Genomic DNA, 27612 nt, shown 5'->3' with positions numbered 1-27612 from the left:
TAATGTAGTCTTTTCCTTTGTGGGCTAAGGGGAAAGGAAGCAGTCGTTTTCTCAGAGAATAAAAGCTATCCATTTTTTTTTTTAAGATTTTTATTTATGTATTTGACAGAGATCACAAGTAGGCAGAAAGGCAGGCAGAGAGAGGAAGGGAAAGCAGGCTCCCCTCAGAGCAGAGAACCCGACGCAGGGCTCGATCCCAGCACCCTGGGATCATGAACTGAGCGGAAGGCAGAGGTTTTAACCCACTGAGCCACCCAGGTGCCCCCAGCTATCCCCTTTTAATTGAGTTCATTATTTCTGGCATGCTAATTCAAGCTTATTTATAAAAATCTCTTGCGGGGTGCCTGGCTGGCTCAGTCTGTAGAGCATCCAACTCTTCATCTCTGGATTATAGGTTCAAGCCCCACCATATAGAGATTACTTAAAATCTTAAAAAAAAAAAAAAAATCTCTTGGGGCGCCTGGGTGCCTCGGTGGCTTAAGCCTCTGCGTTCGGGTTGTAATTTGGGGTCCTGGGATCGAGCCCCCCCATCGAGCTCTCTGCTCAGCAGGGAGCCTATTTCCCCCTCTCTCTGCCTGATTCTCTGCCTACTTGTGATCGCTGTCAAATAAATAAAAAATCTTTTTTTAAAAAAACCTCTTTTAGGGGCGCCTGGGTGGCTCAGTTTGTTGAGCGACTGCCTTCAGCTCGGGTCGTGATCCTGGAGTCCTGGGATCGAGTCCCACATCGGACACCCTGCTCAGCAGGGAGTCTGCTTCTCCTGCTGACCTCTCTCCTCTCATGCTCTCTCTCTTTCTCTCAAATAAATAAATAAAATCATTAAAAAAAAACCTCTTGGACGCCTGAGTGGCTCAGTTGGTTAAGCAGCTGCCTTCGGCTCAGGTCATGATCCCAGCGTCCTGGGATCGAGTCCCACATCGGGCTCCTTGCTCTGCAGGGAGCCTGCTTCTCCCTCTGACTCTGCCTTCCACTCTGTCTGCCTATGCTCACTCTCGCTCGCTCTCTCTCTGACAAATAAATAAATAAAATCTTTTTAAAAAAAAAAAAAACCTCTTTTATGTTGCATTAGAAACAGCTTAAAATAGGCTCTTTTTTTTCTTACAGTCTTAAATAATGAACTTTAGCCATGCGTAGATTTTAGCTATGGTCCTCTTAGGACCATCACTATTTGAAAAGACAAATATTTGAGTTTTTTAAAAAAAGATTTTTATTTATTTATTGGACAGACACAGAGTGAGAGAGGGAACACAAACAGGGGGAGTAGGAGAGGGAGAAGCAAGCCTCCCACTTCCCGCTGAGCAAGGCCCCAACGAGGGTAGGGGGTGGGTGGTGGGTGGAGTAGTGTGGCTCAATCCCAGAACCCCGGGATCATGACCCGAGCTCAAGGTAGACAGACGCCCAACGACTGAGCCATCCAGGCGCCCCAAATATTTTTTTTTATAAGAAAACAAGGATAGGAAGCTTGGGAGAGAGGAATAAGATTAGGCTTGGTGCTCAGATGGCCTCTTAACTCATGCTGTGCCCTGCAGCCACAGTCCCCAAACCAGCCTCATCCACCCAGAGCCTGCTCTCCTGACTCCCTGTTGCCAACGCCCCTCTTTGCAAAGAAAGCCCTAAAAACTGCAAGCCCTCAGATCATGGGATTTCCCGTTTACGTTGTGACTTTCCTCCCCTAAAAGACACTGCATCCGCCCTTTTCACACCCGGGACCGGCTTTGGAAACATCAGGGAGCGGCGGTCTGCAGAGGAACACCGGTTCCGGCGAGGTCGGGGTGGCAGGAAGTCCCGCCCCACGGAAGTGGGCCCGTCGCGTTGGGCGGGAAACCGAGTCGAGCGTCGCTGTAGGCTGGCGGCGAGGGAGAAAGGGCGGAAACACAGCGCGCTGCGACTTGAGGTAAAGGTTACGGCCTCTGCTCCCTGAGCGTTCGGATCCTGCCTGGGTCCCGCCCCGGAACCAGGCTGTGGCCTCCTGTGGAAGGTCGGCCGCCGCGGGTAGGCCTGGTTCCGCCCTCACACCGGCTGGGATGCGGGACTCCCGGCTATTACCCTTCCCGCTGACTTGAGGGGGTGGATTGAGCTGGCGGGAACGGGTCTTCGTGAGGAGCAACGGACCCGGCTGCAGTCCCCACAGCACCTGGTGGCAGAAAGAGAATTGTCACGTACCATGTAGTCCGGCGTGTGGAGCCCACAGAAGTTTCCAACCCCGATTATACTTGAGAATCCCCCCTGGTCTCTCGCCGGATTCTGGAGTATGGGAGGGATGGGGAGCCAGTCGTGGGGCCCTTTATCAGACGGGGGGGCCGGGCAGCGTGGGCTGCAGCACTTGAGGGGCGCCATCTCGCAGCTGGTGAATCGCCGGGCCCCGGCGTGTCTTGCGCCTTTAACCAGCATCCCGTCCTTGGCAGGAGCTGGAGAGCCCTGGTCTGAGGAGAGAGGGCCTGGGGAAGACCTCTGTTCTTCAAAAGGCGATCTCCCAGCCCTTTAGGTGAGCTGGGCCTTGGTGTCCATGAGTGCAAACTGGGGAAATGGGGTGGAGGTAGCCTTTCTTCCTTGGAAAGATCAGGCGTCGCCCACCTGTGCAAACCCGGAAGAGGTGACGAGGGTTGCGGCAAAACAGCCGTTCCGGTCTACTGAGTCTGGCAATGTACATGTAGTGTGAACTCACTCCTGGTACCCTCAGCTCGTTTTCTGCGCCTGTTATTTCTCAATCTACTTAAACTATTGTAACAGCTAATTTATTTGCATTCTGGGCCTTTCTCCCAAGCTTCTCCTACTGTAAGGGAGTTTTCTGCAGTGTATGAATCCAAGCTGGATCATCCTGATAGTGCCCTCTTAGGATTGTTCTAAAAACTAAAAAGATAGTATTTATGAGGTTTACAGAATGCAGCATTTGCCTATGATAGGACTTGAATGTTAGAAGATTTTTATTATTATAAAAATTGTAAAAATAGGGGCGCCTGGGTGGCTCAGTGGGTTAAAGCCTCTGCCTTTGGTTCAGGTAATGATCCCGGGGTCCTGGGATGGAGCCCCAGTGTCGGGCTCTCTGCGGGTGGGGGGCCTGCTCTCCTGCTTCCCTCTGCCTACTTGTGATCTCTGTCAAATAAATAGTCTCTTAAAAAATTGTAAAAATAGAAAAAAGTGGTATAAGACACCATAGAACTACCAGCTAAAGACAAGTGTTAATATGATATTTTCTATGTGGTTATATTTTATGTTTGCCTCTGCATAATGGGGATCATGCTGTAGATAAAAGTTTGAGCCTTGTTCTTTTAGATTAATTGTAGCAGAAGCATTTTGCCTTGTTATTAAACATTTCAAGTAAATATCAATATTCTTGTAACAGTATCCTGTGAATGCACCATAATGTACCTAACCATTTTGGAGGGGGGGATTTTATTTATTTATTTGACAGAGATAGCACAAGCAGAAAGAGCAGCAGGGAGAGGGAGAAGCAGGCTCTCTGTGAAACAGGGAGCCTGAAGAAGGGCTCTATCTCAGGAACCTAGGATCATGACCTGAGCCAAAAGCAGTTGCTTAACTTACTGAGCCCCCAAATACTCCCCAACTATTTTTTAAAAAATTTTTTTAGATTTTTATTTATTTATTTGACAGAGATCACAAGTAGGCAGAAAGGCAGGCAGAGAGAGAGAGGAGGAAGCAGGCTCCCTGGAGAGCAGAGAGCCCGATGTGGGGCTCGATCCCAGGAACCTGGGATCATGGCCTGAGCCGAAGGCAGAGGCTTAACCCACTGAGCCACCCCGGCACTCCCCAACTATTATTTTTAATGGAATATCTAAGTTTTTTTAAAGAAGGCAACACTGTATATATTTATATATTACCTTATAAAAAGATTCTCACATTAGTTTTTTGGTTAGGAATTTTATTTCTATTCTGGGAATGAGAAAAAAATAGAAAGGATAAATAGCTATCTTCCTTTAACCATATAGTATTGGAGTAAGTAAGAATTCTAGAGTTCTGTGAGTCCTGATGACTCTAAGAAGTTAATTGGACTCTGATAGATTTTTTTTCAGTTTAGCATATGAGATGGGATATCAGGGTTGCTGGTTATTTTAAAAATTCTAACAAGTATTATATAAACAAAATTTTTAGCTTAACAGTAGAATGCTGTGTTGAAAAAACCCAAGTTTTTAGAAAAATAAATTTTTAAAAGATTTTTTTATTTATTTGACAGAGAGAGAGAGCCTGAAAAGAGGGAGGGTCAGAGGGAGAAGCAAGCTCCCCGCTGAGCAGGAATCCTGATGTGGGTCTTGATCTCAGGACTCCAGGATCATGACCTGAGCTGAAGGCAGTCACTTAAGGGCTGAGCCACTCAGGGATCCAAAAAATAAATTTTTAATACTAAACTTAGCTTGTGTAGAGAAATGGAGCTCTTAAGTGTGTGTGTTTTAAATTTTTGATTCATGGAGGGTGACTGGTCAGAAATGATGGGATGACAATTTATAAGAAAGAAAATAAGGAAGGAGTACCAGAAGAGGATCAGTTAGATTCAGTTAACCAGCCATTTTTATGTTTATTTAATAAAATGTATCAAATGCCTGTAGTACTTAAGAATGCCACATGCTTTTATGTATGTTTTCAAATTTAATTATTGCAGCAACTTTTTTAAAGTAAGAATTTCCTATTTTGCAGATGAGGAAACTGAGCCTCTGAGAACTTAAGTGCAACCTTTATTACATATATATATATATTTTTAAAGATTTTATTTATTTATTTGACAGGTAGAGACTGCAAGTAGGCAGAGGGGCAGGCAGAGAGAGAGGAGGAAGCAGGCTCCCAGCTGAGCAGAGAGCCCAGTGTGGGGCTCAATCCCAGGACCCTGAGATCATGACCCGAGCCAAAGGCAGAGGCTTTAACCCACTGAGCCACTCAGGTGCCCCCATTATCACATATTTAATTAGCTGTAGATTCAGTCCCTGCTCTCTGGCTTCTAGAAAACTATTTTTTTCCTACTCCTTTACATTTATAATTCTGTAATTCTCAAACATTGATTTAAACTAAGAGAATGCCTTTCTCTTATAGGTGAAATATAAGGAAAAAGAATACAGATGAGCATGGCAAGTGAGGACACAAAGAACATACAAGGTGAGAAATTAATGGATTATTTATTTGGAATTAATTTTATAATCTATTTGTGGGATACACTGCAGATTATCTGACAGGATCCAGGAAATGAAAGAATTATTCAGCAATTTACATACATATTTATTGTGCATCTACCCTGCCTGTCACACTGACTTCAGGATACTGACATTCTAATGGGTAAAGGCAGGCATGCTGATAATAAGAATACCATATGATAGCTGATTTAATAGAGATATATACAAGAACAGTGGGAACCTGAGAGAACTACTGCCAAAATATATATGGAAGTACAGGTTTCAGAGTTGTCCTTAGAAAGGTAGAAATTATATCCATTGCCATGGAGAAGATTCACCAGAGAGGAAATCTTTAAAAAGAAAAAAAAAAAAGGTTGGGGAAAGGTGTTCCTTAATGCACACCATCGTTTAAGGGTTTGGCTGAGGAAGAGGGCCCTCAAAGACAAAAACATTTCAGAAAGGTGAATGGAAAGTCAGGAATATGGAATTGTGGAAACCAGCCTTGTAAGAATACTTCATGAGAAAGATTGCTTGAGCTCATCAGTGTCAAACGTCCTCACTTTATGCCTGAATTATCCACTAGATTTTTATTTAGGAGATCATTTGTTTTACTAACAGTAAATTTAATACATTTCAGCCAGGTTGCACTATATTGACTTTTGGATGGGAAATAAGGATCTGGAAACTTATGAATACCTAATTCTTCTTAAAAGCTTGACTGAAGATATATGGTAATAGTTAGAGGGAGACTGTAATGTTAAGGGAGCCTTGTAAGGGGAGTAGAAACAAGAGAATATATAAAGAGGGAATGAAGATTCTGGAGAGGGAGAAGTTGAAGAAAACTGAAAAGAGACGGGGATAATTGTAGATGCCCCTCTCACACCCTTCGTTACACTCTGAGAATTACATCTTTCTCTCCATCACCAGATTTTGAGTTCCTTGGAATCAAAATCTCCATCTAGTACAGAGTAGATGCATAGTAGGCAGGCAATATGTATTTGTTAAATGAATAAATATATTTGTAAGGAATTCATGGGACTGTAATGGTGCCATTTGAGAGTTGTGTGTGCCAGTTGAGAGTTGTTGTGAGAGAAATCAACTCGAACTAGTACAAGCAAGAAAGGAAATCTTCAGTTCATACCACTGGGAGACTCAGAATTTTGAGGAAAAGTTCTTCAAAGAAAGCACAAAAAAGAGGAGGGAAGTCATTTTGGGCAGGGAAAATACCCCCACTAAAGTGTGCTAGTTGTAGTCGCAGTAGGGTCCCACAACACAGGTGAATGGATTAACCAGGAACACGAAGGTGCTAAGATGCCTGTTCTGAGATTGTGGAGGAAGAGATAAGCATGAGTGTGGCTGTAAATATTTTGTAGGAATTCTGTGTTGTGGAAAGTGGATAATTCTGTGAGGCCTAACATCTGTGTCTTTCGGGACTTATCTTGGCATTTGTAACCTGCTTTTGCCCAGAAAGCAAGGCAAGCCAGAGATGCCAGATAATAGCCCTTTCCCTGGGAGCAGCCCTGAATGAATGACTGACTGGAGTTGATGAATAAATCCTCTTCATTGATGGTTGAGACACGTGGTTCCACCCTGGCTCCCAGAGTTCCCTTGTGCAGTGAAGCTCCAGTTATCCTTAATAATAACTTGCTTCTGTCTGCCTTCCTGTCCTCTCACTTTCTCATAAAGTACTTAACACTCAAATCCTTGTCTCTTGGTCTATTTCTGGGGAAACCCAATTAAAACAAAGTGGAAGAGAAGGAGATGTGGGACAAGGGTTGGAGGTTTAAAGATAACTGAAGATATAGAATAGCCACTAAGGAAAATGGCAGAGGAAGCAGAAGGGTGTGTGTGAGAGAGAGAGCTGACCATGGATGGCATTGCAGAGTAGATATGGGGGTTATAACTGGGAATGCATATCAAATATTTGTAATGGCATTGTTGCTTGTTTTTTTTTTTTTTCCTTTAGAAATGCCCAAATTTGGGTTGAAAGAGCAGAGAAAGCAAAGTGTTTTTGAGTCATGGTTAGGATTATAGGACACATTTAGTAGAAGGACAGGATCAAAGTAATCTTAGATATGGTTGAGGTGACGAATTATGGGATCTAGGATGAATACGGAAGGAAATAAAATGAGAAGCCTCAGTGAACAATAGGAGTAAAAGGATTAGCTTTATTAAAATATAGCTAACATACCACACAATCCACCCATTTAAAGTATACAATTTAGTTTTTTTAATGTATTCACAGTGTTATACAACTGTCATCACAATCAATTTTAGTTCATTTTTAATCCCCCCAAAGAAACCCTGTACCCTTTAGCAATCACACCCCTCCCCAGTTGTAGGCAACTGCTAGTCTATTTTCTGTCTCTAGACTTGCCTATTCTGGATGTATAAATTGAATCATATAGGGGCACCTGGATGGCTCAGTGGGTTAAGCCTCTGCCTTTGGCTCAGGTCATGATCTCAGGGTCCTGGGCTCAAGCCCCACCTCAGGCTCTCTGCTCAGCAGGGAGCCTGCTTCCCCCTCTCTCTCTGCCTGCCTCTCTGCCTACTTGTGATCTCTGTCTGTCAAATAAATAAATAAACTCTTTAAAAAATAATAAATAAATAAATAAATAAATAAATAAATTGAATCATGCAATATGTGGGCTTTTGTGGCTGGCTTCTTTCACGTAGCATAGTATTTTCAAGGATTATTCAAGTTTTATCAGTATCTTCATTCCTTTTTATTGCCGAATAATATTCCATTGAATGGATATATCATATTTTGTTTATCTCTTCGAGATATGATGGAAATTTCAGTTTCTGCTGTTGAGCAGTTAGGAGTAATGTTGCTGTGAATATCCATGTGCACGTTTTTGTGTGACATGTTTTCATTTCTCTTGGTATATATTTAGAAGTAATATTGATGAGTCTCTGGTAAATTCATGTTTAACCTTTTGAGTAACTGCTACACTTTTTGCCAAAGCGGCTGTACCATTTACGTTCCTACGGTAATGTATAAGGGTTCCAGTTTCTTCAAATATGAACATGTGTCATAATCTGTCTTTTTGATTATAGCCATCCAAATGAATTGTGAAATGGTATTTTAAAACTATTTTTAAACTATTTGTTTATTGGAGAGAGAGAGGGAAAGAAAGAATGAGATGGGGAGAAGGGTCAGAGGGAGAAGCAGACTCCCTGCCAAGCAGGGAGCCTGATGTGGGACTCAATCCTGGGACTCTAGGATCATGACCTGAGCCAAAGGCAGTCCCTTTACCAACAGGTGCTGTGAAATGGGGTATTTAATTGTGGTTTTGGTTTGCATTTCCCTAATGACTAATGATGTTGAGCATCTTTTCATATACTAATTGACCATTTGTGTATCTTTTTTGGAGAAATGTCTATTCTAGGCTTTTTACTTAAATTATCTTTTTATTATTGAGTTTTAAGAGTTCTTTGTATATTCTGAACACAAGCCCCTTATCAGATATCTGATTTATAGATCTATTCTTCCCTTCTCTGAGTTGTCTTTTCTTGATATCTTTTGAAGCTCAGAAAATTTCAATTTTTAGGTCTAATTTGTCCAGTTTTCTTTTATAACTTGTGCTTTTGTATTGTATATACTTGAGATTTTGTTTTCTTTTTTTTTTTAAGATTTTATTTATTTATTTGACAGATAGAGATCACAGGTAGGCAGAGAGGAGGAAGCAGGCTCCCTGCTGAGCAGAGAGCCCAGTGTGGGCCTCCATCCCAGGACCCTGGGATCATGACCCGAGCCAAAGGCAGAGGCTTCAACCCACTGAGCCACCTAGACGCCCAAATTTTGTTTTATTTTCTAACGGAAGTATTAAAGGAACTAGGTTGATAGGCTAGAGACGATAAAACTGAGTTGTAGGTGTCGTTAGGTGCTTGTTTGGAAAGGGAGAGATTCTAATAGAAAATATCAAAGTAGGAGAGGGGAGTACAGGAGAGAATAGAGGAATACATAAAGAAGTGTGTTGTTTTCTGTGTTTGTGCCTGGAATTGAAAATCATGTTGCATTAAAAATTCTCTTTGGCTTTTGATGATAAGTGGCTTATTGCTATCTATACAGTCAAACTGCCCTTCTTACAGTTTCTATTAATATAGAATATGATCAATAAATGTTTGCAGTTGCTTCAAGTTAATTTATTTTTTTATTTTTTGCTTCAAGTTAATTTAGTAATAACCTTTGTACTGTGGTTTTTCATTAAAAAGTTGAGTCATGAATAATTTTATTGAACCAAATTGTCTGTTCAATTTCTTTTAAGAGGAAGACTAAATACTGATTGACAATAGTCTTTTAGTGTGCTCCTCTATATTTCTGTGTTCTCTCTTAATCTTGTATCTTTGAGAACCTTAAATGTTAATCCAAGCATTATGACAAAATCTGCATACAATTTTATTTAAATCCTTAAAACCAAGAGAAGAAATTGTTTAAAGGTTATAGTGAAGAGTTTTATAGGAAAATGATTGTCTTTCATTTTTAGTTGCAAATAAATATTTCAAGTTTATATTTTCATAGATTTTGACATATATATATGTATATATGTGCGTGTGGGGGGGAGGTATATACAAATAGTGGCACAATCAGGATAAGAAATATATCCTCATGCACCCTTATAATACCTCTTCTTGACCCTTCCTGGACCCCTTTTCCCCAAGCAACTACTGATCTGCCTTCTATTACTATAGAGAAGTTCACGTTTTTCCCCAATATATGGAAAAATACAGTATATATTTTATGTGGTTTCTCTTAGTATAATTATTTTGAGATTCCTTCATGTGGTTGCATATATCAATAGTTAACTCCTTTTTTTTAAAGATTTTATTTATTTATTTGATATACAGAGATCACAAGTAGGCAGAGAGGCAGGCAGAGAGAAGAGGAAGCAGGCTCCCTGCTGAGCAGAGAGCAGATGTGGGGGCTGGATCCCAAGACCTGAGCCAAAGGCAGAGGCTTAACCCTCTGAGCCACCCAGGCGCCCCAGTTAACTCCTTTTTATTGCTATACTTAGTGATAGCATATAGTCACACCATAATTTATTTATCCATTCATCTGTTGATGGACATTTCAGTTGTTTTCAGTTTTTGGCTATTTCATATAATGCTGCTGTGAACGTTTGTGTATAAGTGTTTGTATGGACACATACCTGCTTTTCTTTTGAATAAATTCTTAGGAGTGGAATGGCTGGATCAAATGATAGATATATGTTTAACAAATTATGAAACTGCTGAGGGGTGCTTGGTTGGTTCAGTCGGTTAAGTGTCTGTCTTTGGCTTGGGTCATGATCTCAGGGTTCTGGGATGAGCCCTGTGTCAGACTCCCTGCTCAGCTGGGAGGCTGCTTCTCCTTCTCCCTCTGCTCCACCCCCTGCTTGTGTTCTCTGTCTCTCAAATAAACAAATAAAATCTTCAAAGAAAAAAGAAAATGAAGTTTTAAATTTTGATGAAATACAGTTTATTCATTATTTTTCGACAGATTGTGCTATTTATGTTGTGTCTAAGAAGTTTTCGCTTAAACCAAGGTGGAAAGATTTTTTCCTGTGTTACCTCTTAAGAGTTTTGTAGTTCCAGATTTTACATTATGTCTGCAATCCCTTTTGAGTCAGTTTTTGTATATGGTTTGATTTAAGTTTGGTTATGTTTTTGAATGTGGATATCTAGTTGCTACGGTACCATTTATTGGAAAGATTATCCTTTGTTCTCTTGCATTGCCTTTGTGCCTTTGTAAAAAATAAACCTGTTGGGATTATATTGAATGTGTTGATCAAGTTGGGGAAATTGACATTTTAACAATATTTAGTCCTTCAACCCATGAAAAAATGTTTTATTCCCTTTATTTCAATCTTCTTTAATATGTCTCAGAAGTATTTTTTAGGTTTTAGTAGACATGTTGTTTACATCTTTTGTCGGATTTATCCCTAAGTATTTCGTATTTTTGATACTCTTATAACCAGCATTGTGGTTGTTGTTTTAAAAGTAGGCTGCATGCCCAAAGCAGAGCCCAGTGAAAGACTCCAACACATGACTGTCAGATCATGACCTGAGCCAAAATCAAAAGTTGGATGCTCAACTGACTGAGCCATCCAGGCTCCCCATAAATGGCATTATTTTTCAATTTTAATTTTTAATTACTTATTGCTTGTATATATAGACATATAATTGATTTCTGTATGTTAAATCGATACACTGAAATCTTATTTTATTCAGCAGCTCTTTTATAGATTCCATCAGATTATCTATATAGAAGATCATGTTATACATGAAAACATAGTTTTACTACTTCCTTCCTAATTTGAATGTCTTTTGTTTCTTTTTCTCACATGATGGCACTTGCTTTGTTCTCTAGTACAATGTTAAATGGAATGTCAAATAGAATGGCATTGGCTAGACTCTCCTGTATAATGCTAAACATCTCTGTCTTATTCCTCATCTCAGGGATAAGAATTCAGTCTTTCTCTGTTAAGTATTATGTTTAATGTAGGGTTTTTCTTTCTTTTTTTTTTTTTTTTGTAGATATAATTTTTTATGTTGAGAAGGTTTTCTTCTATTCCAAGTTTGCTGCAATTCTTTTTTATCATAAATGAATGTTGAATTTTATCAAATACTTTATCTACATCTGTTGAGATGACCATATGGTTTTCAATGTTGGTTTGTCGTATTACATCAGTTGATTTTTCATATCTTAAGCCAACCCTGAATTCTTAGGATAAACTCACTTGGTCATGATGTATTGTTATTTTAATATGTTTTTAGGTTTAGTATGCTAAAATTGTTTGGATTTTTTACATGAATGTTCATGAGGGATATTGGTCTCTAGTTGTCTTTTTTTTCTTTCTAATTGTTATGCCCCAATAATGGGTCCGTGATTAAAGGAGTGAGACTGATACAAAGCGAAGGTCAAGCAAAGCTTTATTTCGCACCAAGCATCAAGAATCTAACCGAACGTTCAGGGATGCACCTCTTACAAGAGAGGGCGACCCTTCTCTGTTTCACAGACTAGCTTTTAAGGGCAAAGGCCATGCGGTCGGGCCTGGCCACGCACAGGTGGCCAATGAGATTGTAACACACACAGGAAACTCCACAGTGATGCTAGGTGACCAATTGAGTTACAATTTACCCTGGTAGACATTTGAACCTGCTTATTACACCTTGATTGGGATTGGCGCCCAAAAAGGCTCCCAAAGGGCAGGGCCCATATTCCATGGTAACCAGGGAGACGGTATGCATCCCCCCCACCACCAATTGGGTGTGGAATTGGTATTACTTCTTCCTTAAACATTTGGAAGAGTTTACAAATAAAACTATCTGAACCTGGAATTTTCTTTATAAAATGTTTTTAAAGTATTTCAGTTTCTTTCATAGATATAGGACTATTTAGGTTATTGGTTTTCTTCTTGGGTGAGTTTCGATAATTTGTCTCTTTTTTATTTTTTTTTTTTAAGATTTTATTTATTTGAGACAGAGAGCATGTGTGTGCCCACGAACAGGGATGGGAGAGGAGCAGGGGCAGGAAGAGAAGCAAACTTCCTGCTGAGCAGGGAGACCTCACATAAGACACAGGACTCAGTCTCATGACCCTGGGATCGTGACCTGAGGAAAAGGCACAGGCTTATCAAAAGAAATGAAATCTTGCCATTTGCGATGACATGGATGGAACTAGAGGGTATTATGCTAAGCACAATAAGTCAGAGAAAGGCAATTGTATGATCTCCCGGATATGAGGAATTTGAGATGCAGAGTGGGGGGCTTGGGGGGTAGGGAAGGAAAAAATGAAACAAGATGGGATTGGGAGGGAGACAAACCGTAAGAGACTCTTAATCTCACAAAACAAATTGAGGATTGTTCAGGGGATGGCATGTGTGGAGAGAGTGGTTGGGTTATGGACATTGGGGAGGGTATGTGATATTGCGAGTACTGTGAAGTGTGTAAGCCTGATGATTCACAGACCTGTACCCCTGGGGCAAATAATACATTATATGTTAATAAAAATAATTAATAATTTTTTTAAAAGGCAGAGGCTTAACCAACTGAGTCACCCAGGTGCCCAGTTTGTGTCTTTCTTAATGATTTTTTTTTAATTTTTTTTTTCTATTTGAATTTTTAAAGAACTTTATTCAGAATAGCCCAAACTAAACAACCCAAGTGTTCATTAAATAGTTAATGGATTAACACATTGTGGCATATTCACACAACAACATACTACTCAATAGTAAAAGAATAATGATTTTATTTTTTAAAGTGATCTCTGCACCCAATGTGGGGCTTGAATTTACATTCCCAAGATCAAAAGTTGTGTGGTTCACTGACTGAGCCATCCAGGTACCCCTAATTTGTGTTTTTCAAGCAATTTGTCCATTTCACCTGTCATTGAATCTATGGATAAGAGGTTGCGCATAACTATTACTTATCTTTTGAATATAAATGGAATTTATGATGCCATCTCTCATTCTGGTATTGGTATTTTGTGTCTTTGCTCCTTTTTCCTTATCAGTTTGTCTAGAGATTTATCAGTTTTATTGATCTTCTCAAAGAACCAATTCTATTGTTTTTCTTCTTTTAGTCTCATTGATTATTTGCTTTGATCTTTATTTCCTTCCTTCTACTTACTTTGGGTTTAATTTACTGTTTTTATAGTTTTTTTCTTTTTTTTTTTTTTAAAGATTTTATTTCTTTCGTTGAGAGAGAGACAGTGAGAGAGAGCCTGAGAGGGGAGGAGGTCAGAGGGAGAAGCAGACTTCCCTTGGAGCTGGGAGCCCCATGTGGGACCCCAGGATCATGACCTGAGCCGAAGGCAGTTGCTTAACCAGCTGAGTCACCCAGGTGCCCTGTTTTTATAGTTTCTTAAGATGGAGGCTGAGGTCATTAATTTGAGAACTTTTTTCTTTTCTTTCTTTCTTTCTTTCTTCCTTTCTTTCTTTCTTGTGTTTTGTTTTGTTTGTTTTTTAATATTTTATTTATTTATTTGACAGAGAGAATACAAGCAGGGGGTGGGGTAGTGGAGCGGCAGAGGGAGAGGAAGAAGCAGGCTCCCCAGTGAGCAGGGAGCTTGATGCGGGACTTGATCTGAGGACCTGGGATCATGATCTCATCAGAAGGCAGATACTTAACCAACTGAGGAACCAAGGCACCCCAAGACCTTTCTTTTTTTTTAATAATATAAGCCTATAGTATTGTAAATTTCCTCCCAAATACTATTTTAGTAGCATCCCACAAGTTATAATGTGTTGTGTTTTCATTTTCATTCAGTTAATTTCTAAATGGCAGACGTTTGAACTAGTGTAGCTTTATTTAAAGAAAATAATATTTGAATTTTCTATTCTTATGTTTCATGCAGGGGAGAAATCTAATAATTATAAAAAGTTCATTTCAAATTCTTTTATTTAAGGAACATTTTTATATATCTTTACAGTTTGATAGACTGTAAAATGAATATATACTTATTTTAAAAGTGAACATTACAAAGATATATTTAGAAAGTGAAAATTAAATAGTTTTTGAAAGGAAACACTTGATTTTAAAAAAATGAAATTTTTGTTCTTCAGAAATGAAGACTGACCTGAACTTATTATTGGAGTGCCTGAAGTATCAAATGGACAACCCTTTCTCACAAAAGGAAGCTTTGGTTACTATTTTTTCAATTTGTCAACAAAACAGTAAGACATGATAATGAATTTTTATCTGTGATTCTAGTTCTTTAGTATTGTGATAAATGAAATATGCAGTTATTTCTTTTTAATTCAGTTACTCTACATGCTTTGTTACTATGTTTATGTGAATTATTTTCTCCTTAAGAGATTCATAATATCATTTATGTTTTGTTTTGTCTGCACACCCTATAGGTAATGCAGGTGTTTATTTTCGGGAAATTGGTGGTTTGATGTTTGTAAAAAACCTTGCAAAGTCAAGTAAACATAGCATGGTAAAAGAAGCAGCCTTATACACATTAGGAGCTGTTGCAGAACAAAATGGTAAAATATGAAAACTTCTTTTTCATTATCCTTCAAGCATTGTGCTATATTTTAACAAATCAATAAAATGTAATTTTAGAATTAAGTTACTTTTTTACATGTCTGGATAGTTTCATGCAGGTATTTTATTTTTTAAAATCCATGCATGCCAATTATTAACTAATGAAGGAACCAGTAAAATATGACAACTGTTTTGAAGGCAATGACAAAAAAACAACATAGGCTTTTGGCAATGCTGAAATAGATTTGTAAGTAGGCACATAACTGGTCAGTATCTGCAAGGCAACAGTGATTTGCATTCTACTGGCTGAAATGTTTTATATATCTATGGTCAAGAATAACCTGGGGCACCTGGGTAGTGCAGTTGGTTAAACGTCTGACTCTTGGTTTTGGCTTGGGTTGTGATCTCAGGGTTGTGAGATTGAGCCCTGTGTGGGGCTCCCTGTGAGATTCTCTCTCCGGCTTCCTCCGTCCCTCCTGCTCATGCATGCCTGTGCATGCTCGCTCTCTCTCTCTCAAAATAAATAAATAAATAATTTTTAAAAGGGAAACTTCTATTACTATCCGTTTTCTACAATTTATACAGATGTAGAATAGCCCAATGACAGTGAAAGACACAGATAATCTAGAAGGGTTTGCTAGGTGGGACATTCAGTAATCATTTAAAAATCTTTCACAATTTTTCTTGTCATTAGTCAGAAACATTTTTTTCACTTTGTCTTCTACCGTGCATATCTTCTTTTTTTTTTTTTTGTCATGCAAAAGTTCTTTATTTTTACAAAAGTAAAATTCATCATTCTTTCCCCTTTTTCCTTCTGGATTTTGAGTCATAGGAAAGTTTTCCATACTCTGAGATTCTAGGAAGCCACCCACATTGACTTTTGGTACTAGTATGGTTTTATTTTTTACTTTTCTATTTTCCAGTTTCTTCTTCTTTATGTGGCAATTCAGCTATTCTAACACGTCTTATTAAAAAGATCTTTTTCACATTGATTTAAGATGCTATTAGTGCTACATGAATTTGTATATGTGGTGGGTTTATCTCTGGTTTTTCTCTTAAGTTTGTTCTCTATATATCTAGGTGCTTGAATCAAAAGAGGAAGATAACCTAAAACATCTTACATATGGATAAGTGTACTCTGGGTATAGAAGTTCATGTTGGTAAAACATTTTCCTGTAATATACCCAAAATGAAGTTGAATCTAAAGTATTGTTTTGTCAAACAATTTTCTATTCTTAAATTTTCGTTCTTTTTTTTTTTTTTAATGTGGAGCTTGAAATCATGACCCTGAGATAAAGACCTTTGCTGAGATCAAAGAGTCAAATGCTTAGCCTATTGAACAGCCTAAATTGCCCCTTAAATTATCATCCATACATATTTCTTCATCATTTGGTAGGAACCAAGTTGTATGCTAGTCATTGGGATAAATGAGACACTGTTCTTGCCTTTGAGAGAAAGTCTAATAACTGTTTTAAATACTGGATAAAATACAAATTATATCTCTGTGTTCAAATTATTATTTTTTAAGAGTTTTATTTATTTATTTATTTTTATTTTTTATTTTTTTTAAAGATTTTATTTATTTATTTGACAGAGAGAGATCACAGTAGACAGAGAGGCAGGCAGAGAGAGAGAGAGGGAAGCAGGCTCCCTGCTGAGCAGAGAGCCCGATGCGGGACTCGATCCCAGGACCCTGAGATCATGACCCGAGCCGAAGGCAGCGGCTTAACCACTGAGCCACCCAGGCACCCAAGAGTTTTATTTATTTTTTAAGTCTTTTCTTTTCTTTTTTTTTTTTTTTTTGTAATCTCTGCACCCAATGTAGAACTCAGACTGGTCACCCCTAAGATCAAGAATTGCATACTCTTCCAATTGAGTGAGCCAGGTGCCCTCTCAAATTATTTTTTAAAAATTCTTTTTATTGTGTTAGTATCACACACATACATACATGCACACACAAAACCTTACTGTTAGATATCGTTTTTGCTTTTCGGAAAGATATTTTTGTTTCTAGAAAGTTCTTTAAAAATTGCACAAGTATCATTTGCCTATCTTCTAAAACAGGTTTCTGAATTAAAAAAAATTTTTTCCCTTGCTATATCTTGTTACTTACTCATCCCCTTAAATTTTTTTTCATATTTTATTTTTTCGTTTAGTAAGGTTTGGGTTTGGAGGGTTTTGTTTTTTGTTTTAAAGATTTTATTTATTTATTTGTGAGAGAGAGAGTGAGCATGCACAAGCAGGGTGAGTGGCAGGTGGAGGGAGAAGCAGGCTCCCTACTGAGCAGGGACCCCGATGTGGGACTTGATTTCAGGACCCCAGGATCATAACCTGAGCCAAAGGCAGATGCTTAACTGGCTGAGCCAGCCAGGTGTCCCTAGTTAGGTTTTTAAAGAAATTCTCAGAGATTGTGTACATGTTTTAGAGCCTCAGTCAAATACTTCTGATTAAGGCTTTTTTGGCCTGCTAATTGAGTAAGCATGTATCAGTTTGTCAGAAATTTTATTGCGTGACAGATAAATGTCAATGAAATGAGATCTTGAGAACTATCTGTTTGGCAACTTTATATTTTGTTCAACATATTTTAAAATTTATGCCAATCCATAGGAATTGAAATTATATTTTTATTTTTCAGTTTATTGTCAGCAGACTTTATGCACTTCAGAATTGTTTGAAGACTTAACTTGGTTCTTATCTAATGATGATTCAAACACAAATTTGAAAAGAATGTCTGTCTATGTTATTTTGGTTCTAGTTTCAAATAATAGTAAGTACATTCTTTTATGGTGTAGAAACATTTAAAAAAATAATAAATTGAAATAGTCTTTGTCCTTTTGTTCTATTCTTGATATCAGTGTCTTTTTTTTTTTTTTTTTTTTTTTTAAGTAGGCTCTATGCCAAGTGTGGAGCCCAGTGCAGAGCTTGAACTCACAACCCTGAGATCAAGAGTTGTACACTTAAATGACTGAGCCACCCAGGCGCCCTTATATGTGTCTTTTAAAAAATCTTACTAACTTGGGCGCCTGGGTGGCTCAGTGGGTTAAGCCGCTGCCTTCAGCTCAGGTCATGATCTCAGGGTCCTGGGATCGAGTCCCACATCGGGCTCTCTGCTCAGTGGGGAGCCTGCTTCCCTCTCTCTCTGCCTGCCTCTCTGTCTACTTGTGATCTCTCTCTGTCAAATAAATAAATAAAATCTTTAAAAAAAAAAATCTTACTAACTTCTGAGAACCACTAGCTTTAAAAAAATAGAATCACATATATTTGTTTGATATTTATTAATTACAAGAAATAGTAAATTGATTTGTGTTATTTAAATAACATTGAAAAGGAGCAGCTTTAAAAGAAAAAGAGGCATTTGATGATTAGTTTGGTTGATTTTCCACTGAGTTAGACATTTAGTTACAGTGTTTATTATATCAGCTAAAAATGGTCTTAAATTTCATGTAGCTCTTAAATTTTGTTTATTTTTGGAGGAAATTTGAATGCTGTCATTCTCTGAGCATAGGTAATGTATAACCCTTATTACAGATTTTTTTTTCCCTTATTACAGATTTTTATCTATTCTAATTCTGTGATACTTTGTAATACCTTAAAGTGATTAAAAGTTATTTATTTAAAAAACTACTTAAATGTTTTTCATTTTTGCAAACTTATTTATAAACAAGTCATATTTGTGTATTATATGTCTGTCTTTTTAAGGGACAGGACAAACACTTGTAAGAGAAACAGGTTGTATTACAGTTCTGACACAGTTGTTCAGGTAAGAAAATAAAAAATATTTTGTTGTTATTCATTACTTAAGATTTTAACACATTTGTTTAATTTGCTTCTTCCTTTTTTTTCCCCACCAAATAGGACAGTTCTTTCAAAATATGAGTTGAATTTGTTGGATGAAAATGCATTCCAGAGCTATCAGTTATGGTCTTCGGTTTGTAGTACTTTGTGTGTCTGTGTCAACAATCCTCAAAATGGTAATTATCTCAAATATTTAAATATAAAAACAAAATAAAAACATATGAGATGATATTTTACAAATATATTTAAAACATGATTGACTTTGTGTCCTTTCAGATGAAAATCAAATGCTTTGCTGTTCACTTTTTCCACATGCTAATGACTGGCTAATAAATTGCGTCAAACCTGAGATAATTCGCCCTGTTTGCTCATTTATTGGACTCACTCTTGCAAATAACAGTAAGTATTCATTATTCTCTAGTTTTACTTGAAGATCCATAGTTCAAAAGATAACAAAAGCCTATTGAGTTAATTACTGAATTAATTGAATCAATGGAATAATTTTATTATAGTAAGTTGGGTCATTTTAGTTGCATTTAGACTATTACAGATAGGAAAATCTTGAAAGTAGACATTGTTAGGAAAATAATTGGGAAGATGGAGGTAGCAGCATAGTTTTGAATCCCCCTAGTTACCCTCACAAAACAGAGCAACTAGATAGCAAAACTAAAACTCCACATGGCATGTTCTCTGGTCACATATAATTAAATTAGAAATAAATAAAAAGAAAACTTCTAGAAAAGTCCCAAATGTCTGAAAATTAAACAACTCAGTGCTAAAAAAAAAAAAAAAAAAGACTAAGGAAGAAAACCCTATAAACCCATGAATAAAAAAATAAGTCATGAAGAAATTAGAAATGTTTTTAACTGTATGATTATGAAAGCATAACATTAAAAAACTGCATTCCTAAAAATAAATAAATGAATGAATAAATGAAAAATTAAAAGCTGGGTTGCTGCAAAAGTAGTGTTTGGAGGTAAATTTATAGCACTGTACTTCGTATAAAGAAAGAAAGCAGCTCTCAAATCAATTATATTAGTTTCCACCTAGGAAACTAGAAAATAAATTAACTTAAACTCAGAGTAAAGAAGGAAATAATAAAGAGAAGATCAGAAATCAACACAATAGAAAAATAACAGAATGGGGAAAAATCAATGAAACCAGAACTAGTTCTTTAAAAAGATCAATGAAATGGATCCTTTAGCCACAATATAAAGAGAGAGGGCCCAAATTTCTAATATCAGGAATAAGAAGTGACATCTCTCTAGCTCTTAAGAGATATTAAAAGGATAATAAAGGAATAATCAAAACAACTTTATGCAAACAACTAAATTTGACAACTTAAATTAATCTGATAAATTATTTGAAAGACACAACCACCAAAGCTCACTCAGAAGAAATGGATAGCCTGAATGATGTCATATGTATTAAAGAAATTGAATTTATAGTTTAAAATCCTAGAACAGGAATTTCCAGGCCCTGATGGACTCACTGGTGAATTATGCCAAACATTTAAGGAAAATAAATTCTACATAAATTGCCAGGAAATGGAAGTAGAAGAAGCAAAACATTTCCCAACAGATTTTGATATTTTTATTTTATTTTATTTTATTTCGTTCTTTTTTTTAAAAAAATTCTTTTATAGTAATCTCTAACCCAATATGGGCTTGAACTCATGATTTAGGATCAAGAATTGCACGGGCCGGGCATGTGCGCATGCATGTGCATGAGCCACTGGGTGGCTCAGTGGGTTAAAGCCTCTGCCTTTGGCTCAGGTCATGGTCCCAGGGTCCTAGGATTGAGCCCCATGTCAGGCTCTCTGCTCAGTGGGAAGCCTGCTTCCTCCTCTCTCTCTGCCTACTTATGATCTTTGTCTGTCAAATAAATAAATAAAATCTTTAAAAAAAAAAAAAAAGAGGGGCACCTGGGTGGCTCAGTTGGTTAAGCAGCTGCCTTCGGCTCAGGTCATGATCCCAGCGTCCTGGGATCGAGTCCCACATTGGGCTCCTTGCTCAGCAGGGAGCCTGCTTCTCCCTCTGCCTCTGCCTGCCATTCTGTCTGCCTGTGCTCGCTCTCTCCCCCTCTCTCTCTGATAAATAAATAAAATCTTAAAAAAAAAAATATTAAAAAAAAAAAAGAATTGCATGCTCTGTTGTCATCAAGGCACCCCTTTCCCCACACATTTTAGCTCAGCATTATTCCCATACTGAAACTTGAAAAAGACCTTAAAAGAATACTATAGGTCAATATCCTTTATGAATATATAGATGCAGAAATCCTTAACAAAACATTAACAGTCAGGAGTGCCTGGCTGATTCAGTCTATAGAGTATGTGGCTCTTGATCTTGGGGTCATGAGTTTAAGCCCCACGTTGGGTGCAGACCTTACTTAAAGAAATTTGAAAAAAAATTTATAATTAAAATTTAAAAATCCAGTAGTATATAAAAAGAATAATATGTTATGACCAAGTGGCATTTATCCTAGGAATGCAGGATTGGTTGAACATTGGGAAATTCACCATATTCACAGGCTATGACAGAAATAAACTACATAATAATCTATAAGGATGCAAGGAAATCTTTTCACATAGTTCAATATATATTCGTGACAAAAGCTTTTGGTAAACTAGGAATAGATAGAACTTCTCAGTGTGGTAGAGGGTCTCTACAAAACACAGCTAGCATATTCAATGGTGAAAGACTTAATGTGCCCCCCACTAGCCCCAAGACTGGAAAAAAACAAGGATGACCACTCCCACTACTTAAAAATTTTACTGGGTGTTTAAGCAGATGAAATAAGTCAAGAAAATAAAAGGCATAGAGATTAAAAAGGAAAAAGAAAATACAGTATTATAAAATATATAGAGAACTCCTACAAATTGGTAGGACAAATAACAATCTAATGATTAAAGAAATGAGCAAGATTTGGACAAATACATCACCAAAGGTGATGTGAATATTAAATTGTGAATAAGCAATGAAAAGTTTTTTGAAAAGATGCTCAGGGGCGCCTGGGTGGCTCAGTGGGTTAAGCCACTGCCTTCGGCTCAGGTCATGATCTCGGGGTCCCGGGATCGAGTCCCGCATCGGGCTCTCTGCTCAGCAGGGAGCCTGCTTCCTCCTATCTCTCTCTCTCTCTGCCTGCCTCTCTGCCTACTTGTGATCTCTGTCTGTCAAATAAATAAATAAAATCTTAAAAAAAAAAAAAGAAAAGATGCTCAAAATCGTTAATCATCAGAGAAAACCAAACGAAAACCCCAAGAATACCAATACATACTCATGCCATGCCTACAATCAGAAAGGCTAGTAATATTAAATGTTGATGAGGATGTGGAGCAACTAGAACTTTCTCACACATTGTTTGTGTGTACCTTTATTCACATATTTAAAGCAAATAGTCATGCTTCTCATGCAAAGGAACATATCTCTATAATTCCAAAAATTGGATCCTCTTTCCATGATGCTTTGACATTTCCTTTTTCTTTAAAAGTCAGCTTGATATAGTAATAACTTTAGGACTCTTAGCAAACTGGTATGAAATATCAGTTAGATAGAATCTGAAATATTCAGTGTACAGTGTACAAAGATATTCTTATGCTTATAAGCCTGAATTTTTATTACATAGGCTATTACCAGAAACTGTGGTAACACAGTGCTATTTTTATCTAAGCATTTAAAGATACTTCTTTTTTCAGGAGTTGTTTTTTTTTTTTTTTAATGAAAATACTTTGCAGAAAAGAAACCTGTTGTGGAGTCTCCATAATATTGAAAATGTTTGCTTATCCTTCAGTAACATTTCCTAACAGTTCCTTTCCCAGGTGTAGAAAATTCTGAACCTGATGTTTTTTTTAAATACATATTTTTAAAATATTTATTTATTTAATTGAAAGAGAGAGTACAAGAAGGGAGGACAGAGGGGAAAGAGAGAGAATCCTAAGCAGACTCTGCACTGAGCCTGGAGCCCGACACAGGGCTTGATTTCACAACCCTGAGATCATTACCTGAGCTGAATTCAGTAGTCAGAGGCTTAACCTGCTACACCACCCAGGTGTCCCTGAACTTGATGGTTTATTTTAGATTAAGATCTTTATGTTTTATCAAACAGTGTAAAAAGTAATATTTTCATCTAAATCATCTTGGCTTAGGGTGCCTGGGTGGCTCAGTTGGTTAAGTGCCTGCCTTCGGCTTAGGTCATGATCTGAGAATTCTTGGATCAAGTCCTGCCGAGCAGGGAGCCTTCTTCTCCCTCTGTCCCTCATCCCACTTGTACTCTTTCTTTTGTGCTTTCTCAAATAAGTAAAATCTTAAAAAAAATAATCTTGGCTCAATTTGTGATACTAGGTAAACTGGGAAGATTTGTGGCAGAATTATAATCACTAATCCATGTATCCATTTGTTATAAACCTACTGCTGTATAGAGGCTGTGAAGACCATTGAATGCACAGACCCATGAGATACTCTCCCATCAGAACCATTTTCAACAGCAAAACAAGACACTTCAAACTCAAAAAAATGTATTTTTCACTGAGACTTTGCTTGGAATAGTTGTTATAATTTTATATTCTAAGAAGTAAAAGAAATAGGCTTTAAAAAGATGGAGAAAATATGTGTTCCTTTGGAATAATTACTTTGCCCTTTGTAGATTCAAGCAATCTAAGGAATGAGTAAATGTTGGAATTCAGAAAATAGGCAGCTTGCTAATTGCTATACCAAACTAAATGAATGAAGTTATTCTTCATAGCTCTATTGAAGAACTTTGAATTTACTAATGTCATTCTTGCAAAATATACTAGTTCTTGCTAAATGAAACAAAAAACATATCTAACACACAGGAACCACTGTACTGTGTATGTACTTGGTATAAAAGTTTGTTCCTTACCTAAGTGAATGACCCATTTTATGATTATATGCATAGGTAAAGATTGGACTTTTCATTCTTTAATTTGGGGATTTTTAGTATTTGAAAAAGTCATGTCAGTGTCATATTTAGTGTAATTTAATTGAATGGAACCATACGCTTGTCTTGTTTGAGGTATTAATAGTTTTGCTACTTTATTTCTTAAGCATATGTTCAGAAATACTTTATATCTGTGGGTGGACTGGATGTGTTGTCTCAAGTTCTTGTGCAACTGGAATCAGATTCACACAAGACTCTTTCCAGTGCTAAGCTTGCAGTCGTGGTGACAAAGACAGTGGATGCGTGTATTGCTGATAATCGTGAGTGAACATACTTAGTAATTTTTCTACAATTGAGTTTTGTTTGAATTCAGCATGGTGAGTGTTGAAATGATAGGCTGAACACAAATATAGGCTGGACTTCCCATCTCTCACAGCGGGAGGGAATCGTAAAAATTATCTAGTCCAACTTCTTATTTTCATGTGGAGATTATGACTTCCCTAAGGGTTCAAATTAAAGTCTTCTGACTTCAAGTCTAATGATAGAACAAGATAAAATTCTGTCGTTTCTAAACTTCTGTTTCACTGAAAGAGCAATATTAAATGAAAAGCTTTAAGTGAGAAATGAAGGGACATCTTGGAAACATAAGCAACAAAACATAAACATGGAAAACCCAATTTAAAAACCCAATTTATAGATTTTTTAAAATTGCATAAAGAATTAAGGTATACCTCTTTCTGAAAAGTATGAAGTCTGACTCACCAAGCCATAACTAGGTTTAAGAGGGCTATATAAGCCATTATCTTATTATAATACATTTATTTATATTTACATATACATATGCATATAGATGAGATGGGAATATTAGATATTATATTGGCATGATATTTTTCTTCTTCCATAAGAGCTGACAAATAGCATATGTAGTTTTAAGCTTATACTTTTTTCCCCCCTATTTTTTACTGATAGCTACTTTTGGAGTAATACTATCCAAGTATCATATTGTTTCAAAACTTCTGACATTACTGCTTCATGAAAGTCTGGATTCAGGAGAAAAATTTAGCATCATACTTACTCTTGGTCATTGCACAGAAGATTGTGGTTAGTATTGAATTTATTTAGTGTGCTTATTAAAACACTAAATAAGCAGAAATCCACTTATTCCCCCCCTTATTGTCATATGGGAGGCTTGAAAGTACTGCCTTTCTGTAAGTCATTCAGGCCCAAACCTGTCATTTTGCTCCTCATCCTTCTTCATCCATATCCTTCCTTATCCCTTTGTGTCCAGGTCCAGTTTAGGCCCTCAGCCCCTCAACATCTTTCACCAGTGAAATTGGAAGAGATTTCTCCTTGTGTTCCTCCTCTCCTGTCTCTCTTTTTTTTTTTAAGAGGGGCAGGATAGGGAGGAGGAGGAGGAGGAGAGAGAGAGAATCTTATGCAGGTTCCATACCAAGCTTGGAGCCCGATGTGGGTCTCCATCTCAGAATCCTGAGGTCATGACCTGAGCCCAAATCAAGAGTTAGATGCCTAACCAACTGAGTCACCCAGGTGCTCTGGATTTATTCTAAATTTTAAAATTTTTAAATTTTTTATTGAGGCTTAATCTGAAAACTATATATTTTTTTCTTTTCAACTATACCTTTTTTTAAACCAGGTATGGGCTACTTTTTTACTCTCCTGAAGTATGGCTACTCAGTGGCTGTATTTCAAACATCATCACTTTATGAGACAGGTATTTTTATGTCAGAAGATTATTTTCTAAATGGAAAATACTTTTGAAACTATTTTTTTTACTCTCTTAAGATTTAAACTATGTTCATAATTATCACAGAGAATTATGACCTTATGCAGATAGTTTATGAAAAAATAACATAACTGTTTTCTACTTTGATTTTTGATGTTTTCCAGAGGAGAATCAGTATGATCTTTTTAAAAACAATGGGCTTCCACTCATGATACAAGCCTTAACTGAATCGCAGAGTGAGGAACTAAACAAAGCTGCCACTTTTGTGCTTCACAATTGTAAAAAAATTAGTAAGTTTATTGTTACTTTAAAAAAATATGGAAGTTTATGAAGGGAAATTTATATCTGCTTTAGTGAGCCCAATCCTTTAGGCTCCCAGGCTCTTCTTAATTTGAAAAGTGGAATATATAATTTGGACATGACAACAAGAGTATTTCAGCCTTTAACCCTATCTGGAAGAGAGCAACAGCATAGCAATATGGACAATTTAGTTGTAGGAATTATATTTGAGGCCTACAGGTGACTTAAGGTTAAATTATAATACAAAATACATTTGTTTATTTACTTAAAAAAATGTTTGAGTGACTATTATTTGCCAGGCACTGTGCTAGGTTTTAGGGATACAGTGATTAGAAACAACACTCAGCACTCATAGAGCTTCATTTAACTAGATAAATAGTCCTTGAATAATCTAAAAAATGAATGAATTGTTCTGTATTAACTGAAGGGTTAGGAATGGATGGAGCATAGATTTTAGCATATAACAAAGGACTGTGACCTAGACTTGGAGCGGAAGAGGTTTCGGAGGAAATGATTGTTGAGCTGAGAACTGAATGTATATGTTAACTAGGTCAGCCATAAGCAACAGTGAGGCACAAAGACCCTATGATAGGAGGGAACATGCATTGAAGAAATGATGGCCATTGAATTGGCCTTTGTGGAAGAAAAATTGCTGCTGTGGTATATAAAAAGAAAACTTAAAAGATTAAAGGAAGGAGCTGCTTTATGAAAACTGTTAAAAAAAAACCCAAACCTCAAACCAGTATCCACATACCTGGGGATGTTTATGTATCCGACATAACATATTTTCATGATGTTCTTTCTCTTATAGCTCTGATGAGTAAAGTCGAATTTATGACTGGGGCTTGGAATTCTGCCATGCACTTGCTTTCCATTTATTTTCAGTACCACCTAGTTAGTTAAGATAGTCTACATGGGCAAAATTTAGAGAGGTGGATGTGGGGTATGAGGTAGTCCTTATTTAAAGTGTTAGAATTAAATTTAAAGTGTCAGAAAAAACCCATTTCTAGTAATGAATAAATTCACTATTTTTTTCCCATATTACAAAGCTGAGAAATTATCTCTAAGTCTAGGAGAATATTCTTTTGATGAAAATGAAGAACAATTAAAAGACATAAATATGAAAGAGAAGAATCTTGAAGAGTACTGGAAGAAAGCAAAGGAAATTCTACACAGAATAGAACAGCTTGAAAGAGAAAGAAATGAGGTTGGCTTTTTTGAATATAAAACTTTTTTCAAGTATTTTTCTACAATAGAGGTTGGAGGGTAAAAAATTTTTCTTGCTAAATTATTTTTTATATTTTAATGTTTTTTTAAAAAAGATTTATTCTAGGGGCTTCTGGGTGGCTCAGTCATTAACAATCTGCCTTCAGCTCAGGTCATGATCCAGGGTCCTGGGATCCAGCCCCACATCAGGTTCCCTGATCAGCAGAAGGCCTGCTTCTCCCTCTCCCTCTCCCCCTGCTTGTGTTCCCTCTCTCTCTGTCAAATAAATAAAAATCTTTTTTAAAAAAGTCTTAAAAAAAGATTGGGGGCACTTGCGTGGCTCAATGGGTTAAGTCTCTGCCTTTGACTCAGGTCATGATCTCAGGGTCCTGGGATCGAGCCCCGCATCGGGCAGTCTGCTCAGCAGGGAGCCTACTTTCCCCTCTTTCTCTGCCTGCCTTTCTCCCTACTTGTGATATCTCTCTCTTTCTGTCAAATAAATAAATTTCTTTTAAATCTTAAAAAAAGATTTATTCTAGTAAAAGAGTGAGGTTGTGAGTGGGGGGAGGGACAGAAGGG

At 37.3% G+C, this 27612-nt stretch overlaps 1 protein-coding gene across 4 annotated transcripts in view; it reads left to right on the top strand.

Annotated features, from left to right (window-relative positions):
• Positions 1–5072: 5072 nt before the first annotated feature.
• The window catches only part of TERB1 (telomere repeat binding bouquet formation protein 1), a 43925-nt gene continuing 21385 nt past the window's right edge, over positions 5073–27612 (top strand). For all 4 annotated transcript variants that reach the window (XM_013052180.2, XM_013052179.2, XM_013052178.2 and 1 more), the window contains exons 1-11: positions 5073–5103; positions 14666–14776; positions 14963–15091; positions 17728–17859; positions 18792–18852; positions 18948–19063; positions 19164–19286; positions 23951–24103; positions 24753–24884; positions 25692–25817; positions 26877–27034. In XM_013052180.2, the coding sequence (XP_012907634.1) occupies positions 5073–5103; positions 14666–14776; positions 14963–15091; positions 17728–17859; positions 18792–18852; positions 18948–19063; positions 19164–19286; positions 23951–24103; positions 24753–24884; positions 25692–25817; positions 26877–27034 (1272 nt within the window). The remainder of the gene's footprint in view (positions 5104–14665; positions 14777–14962; positions 15092–17727; positions 17860–18791; positions 18853–18947; positions 19064–19163; positions 19287–23950; positions 24104–24752; positions 24885–25691; positions 25818–26876; positions 27035–27612) is intronic.

Source organism: Mustela putorius, unplaced genomic scaffold (genome assembly GCF_011764305.1).
Source record: "Mustela putorius furo isolate JIRA1106 unplaced genomic scaffold, ASM1176430v1.1 tig00000174_pilon_pilon_pilon, whole genome shotgun sequence".
Taxonomy (NCBI): domain Eukaryota; kingdom Metazoa; phylum Chordata; class Mammalia; order Carnivora; family Mustelidae; genus Mustela; species Mustela putorius.
Note: the sequence above shows the minus strand (reverse complement) of the source record. Positions and strands in the feature narration are given on the sequence as shown.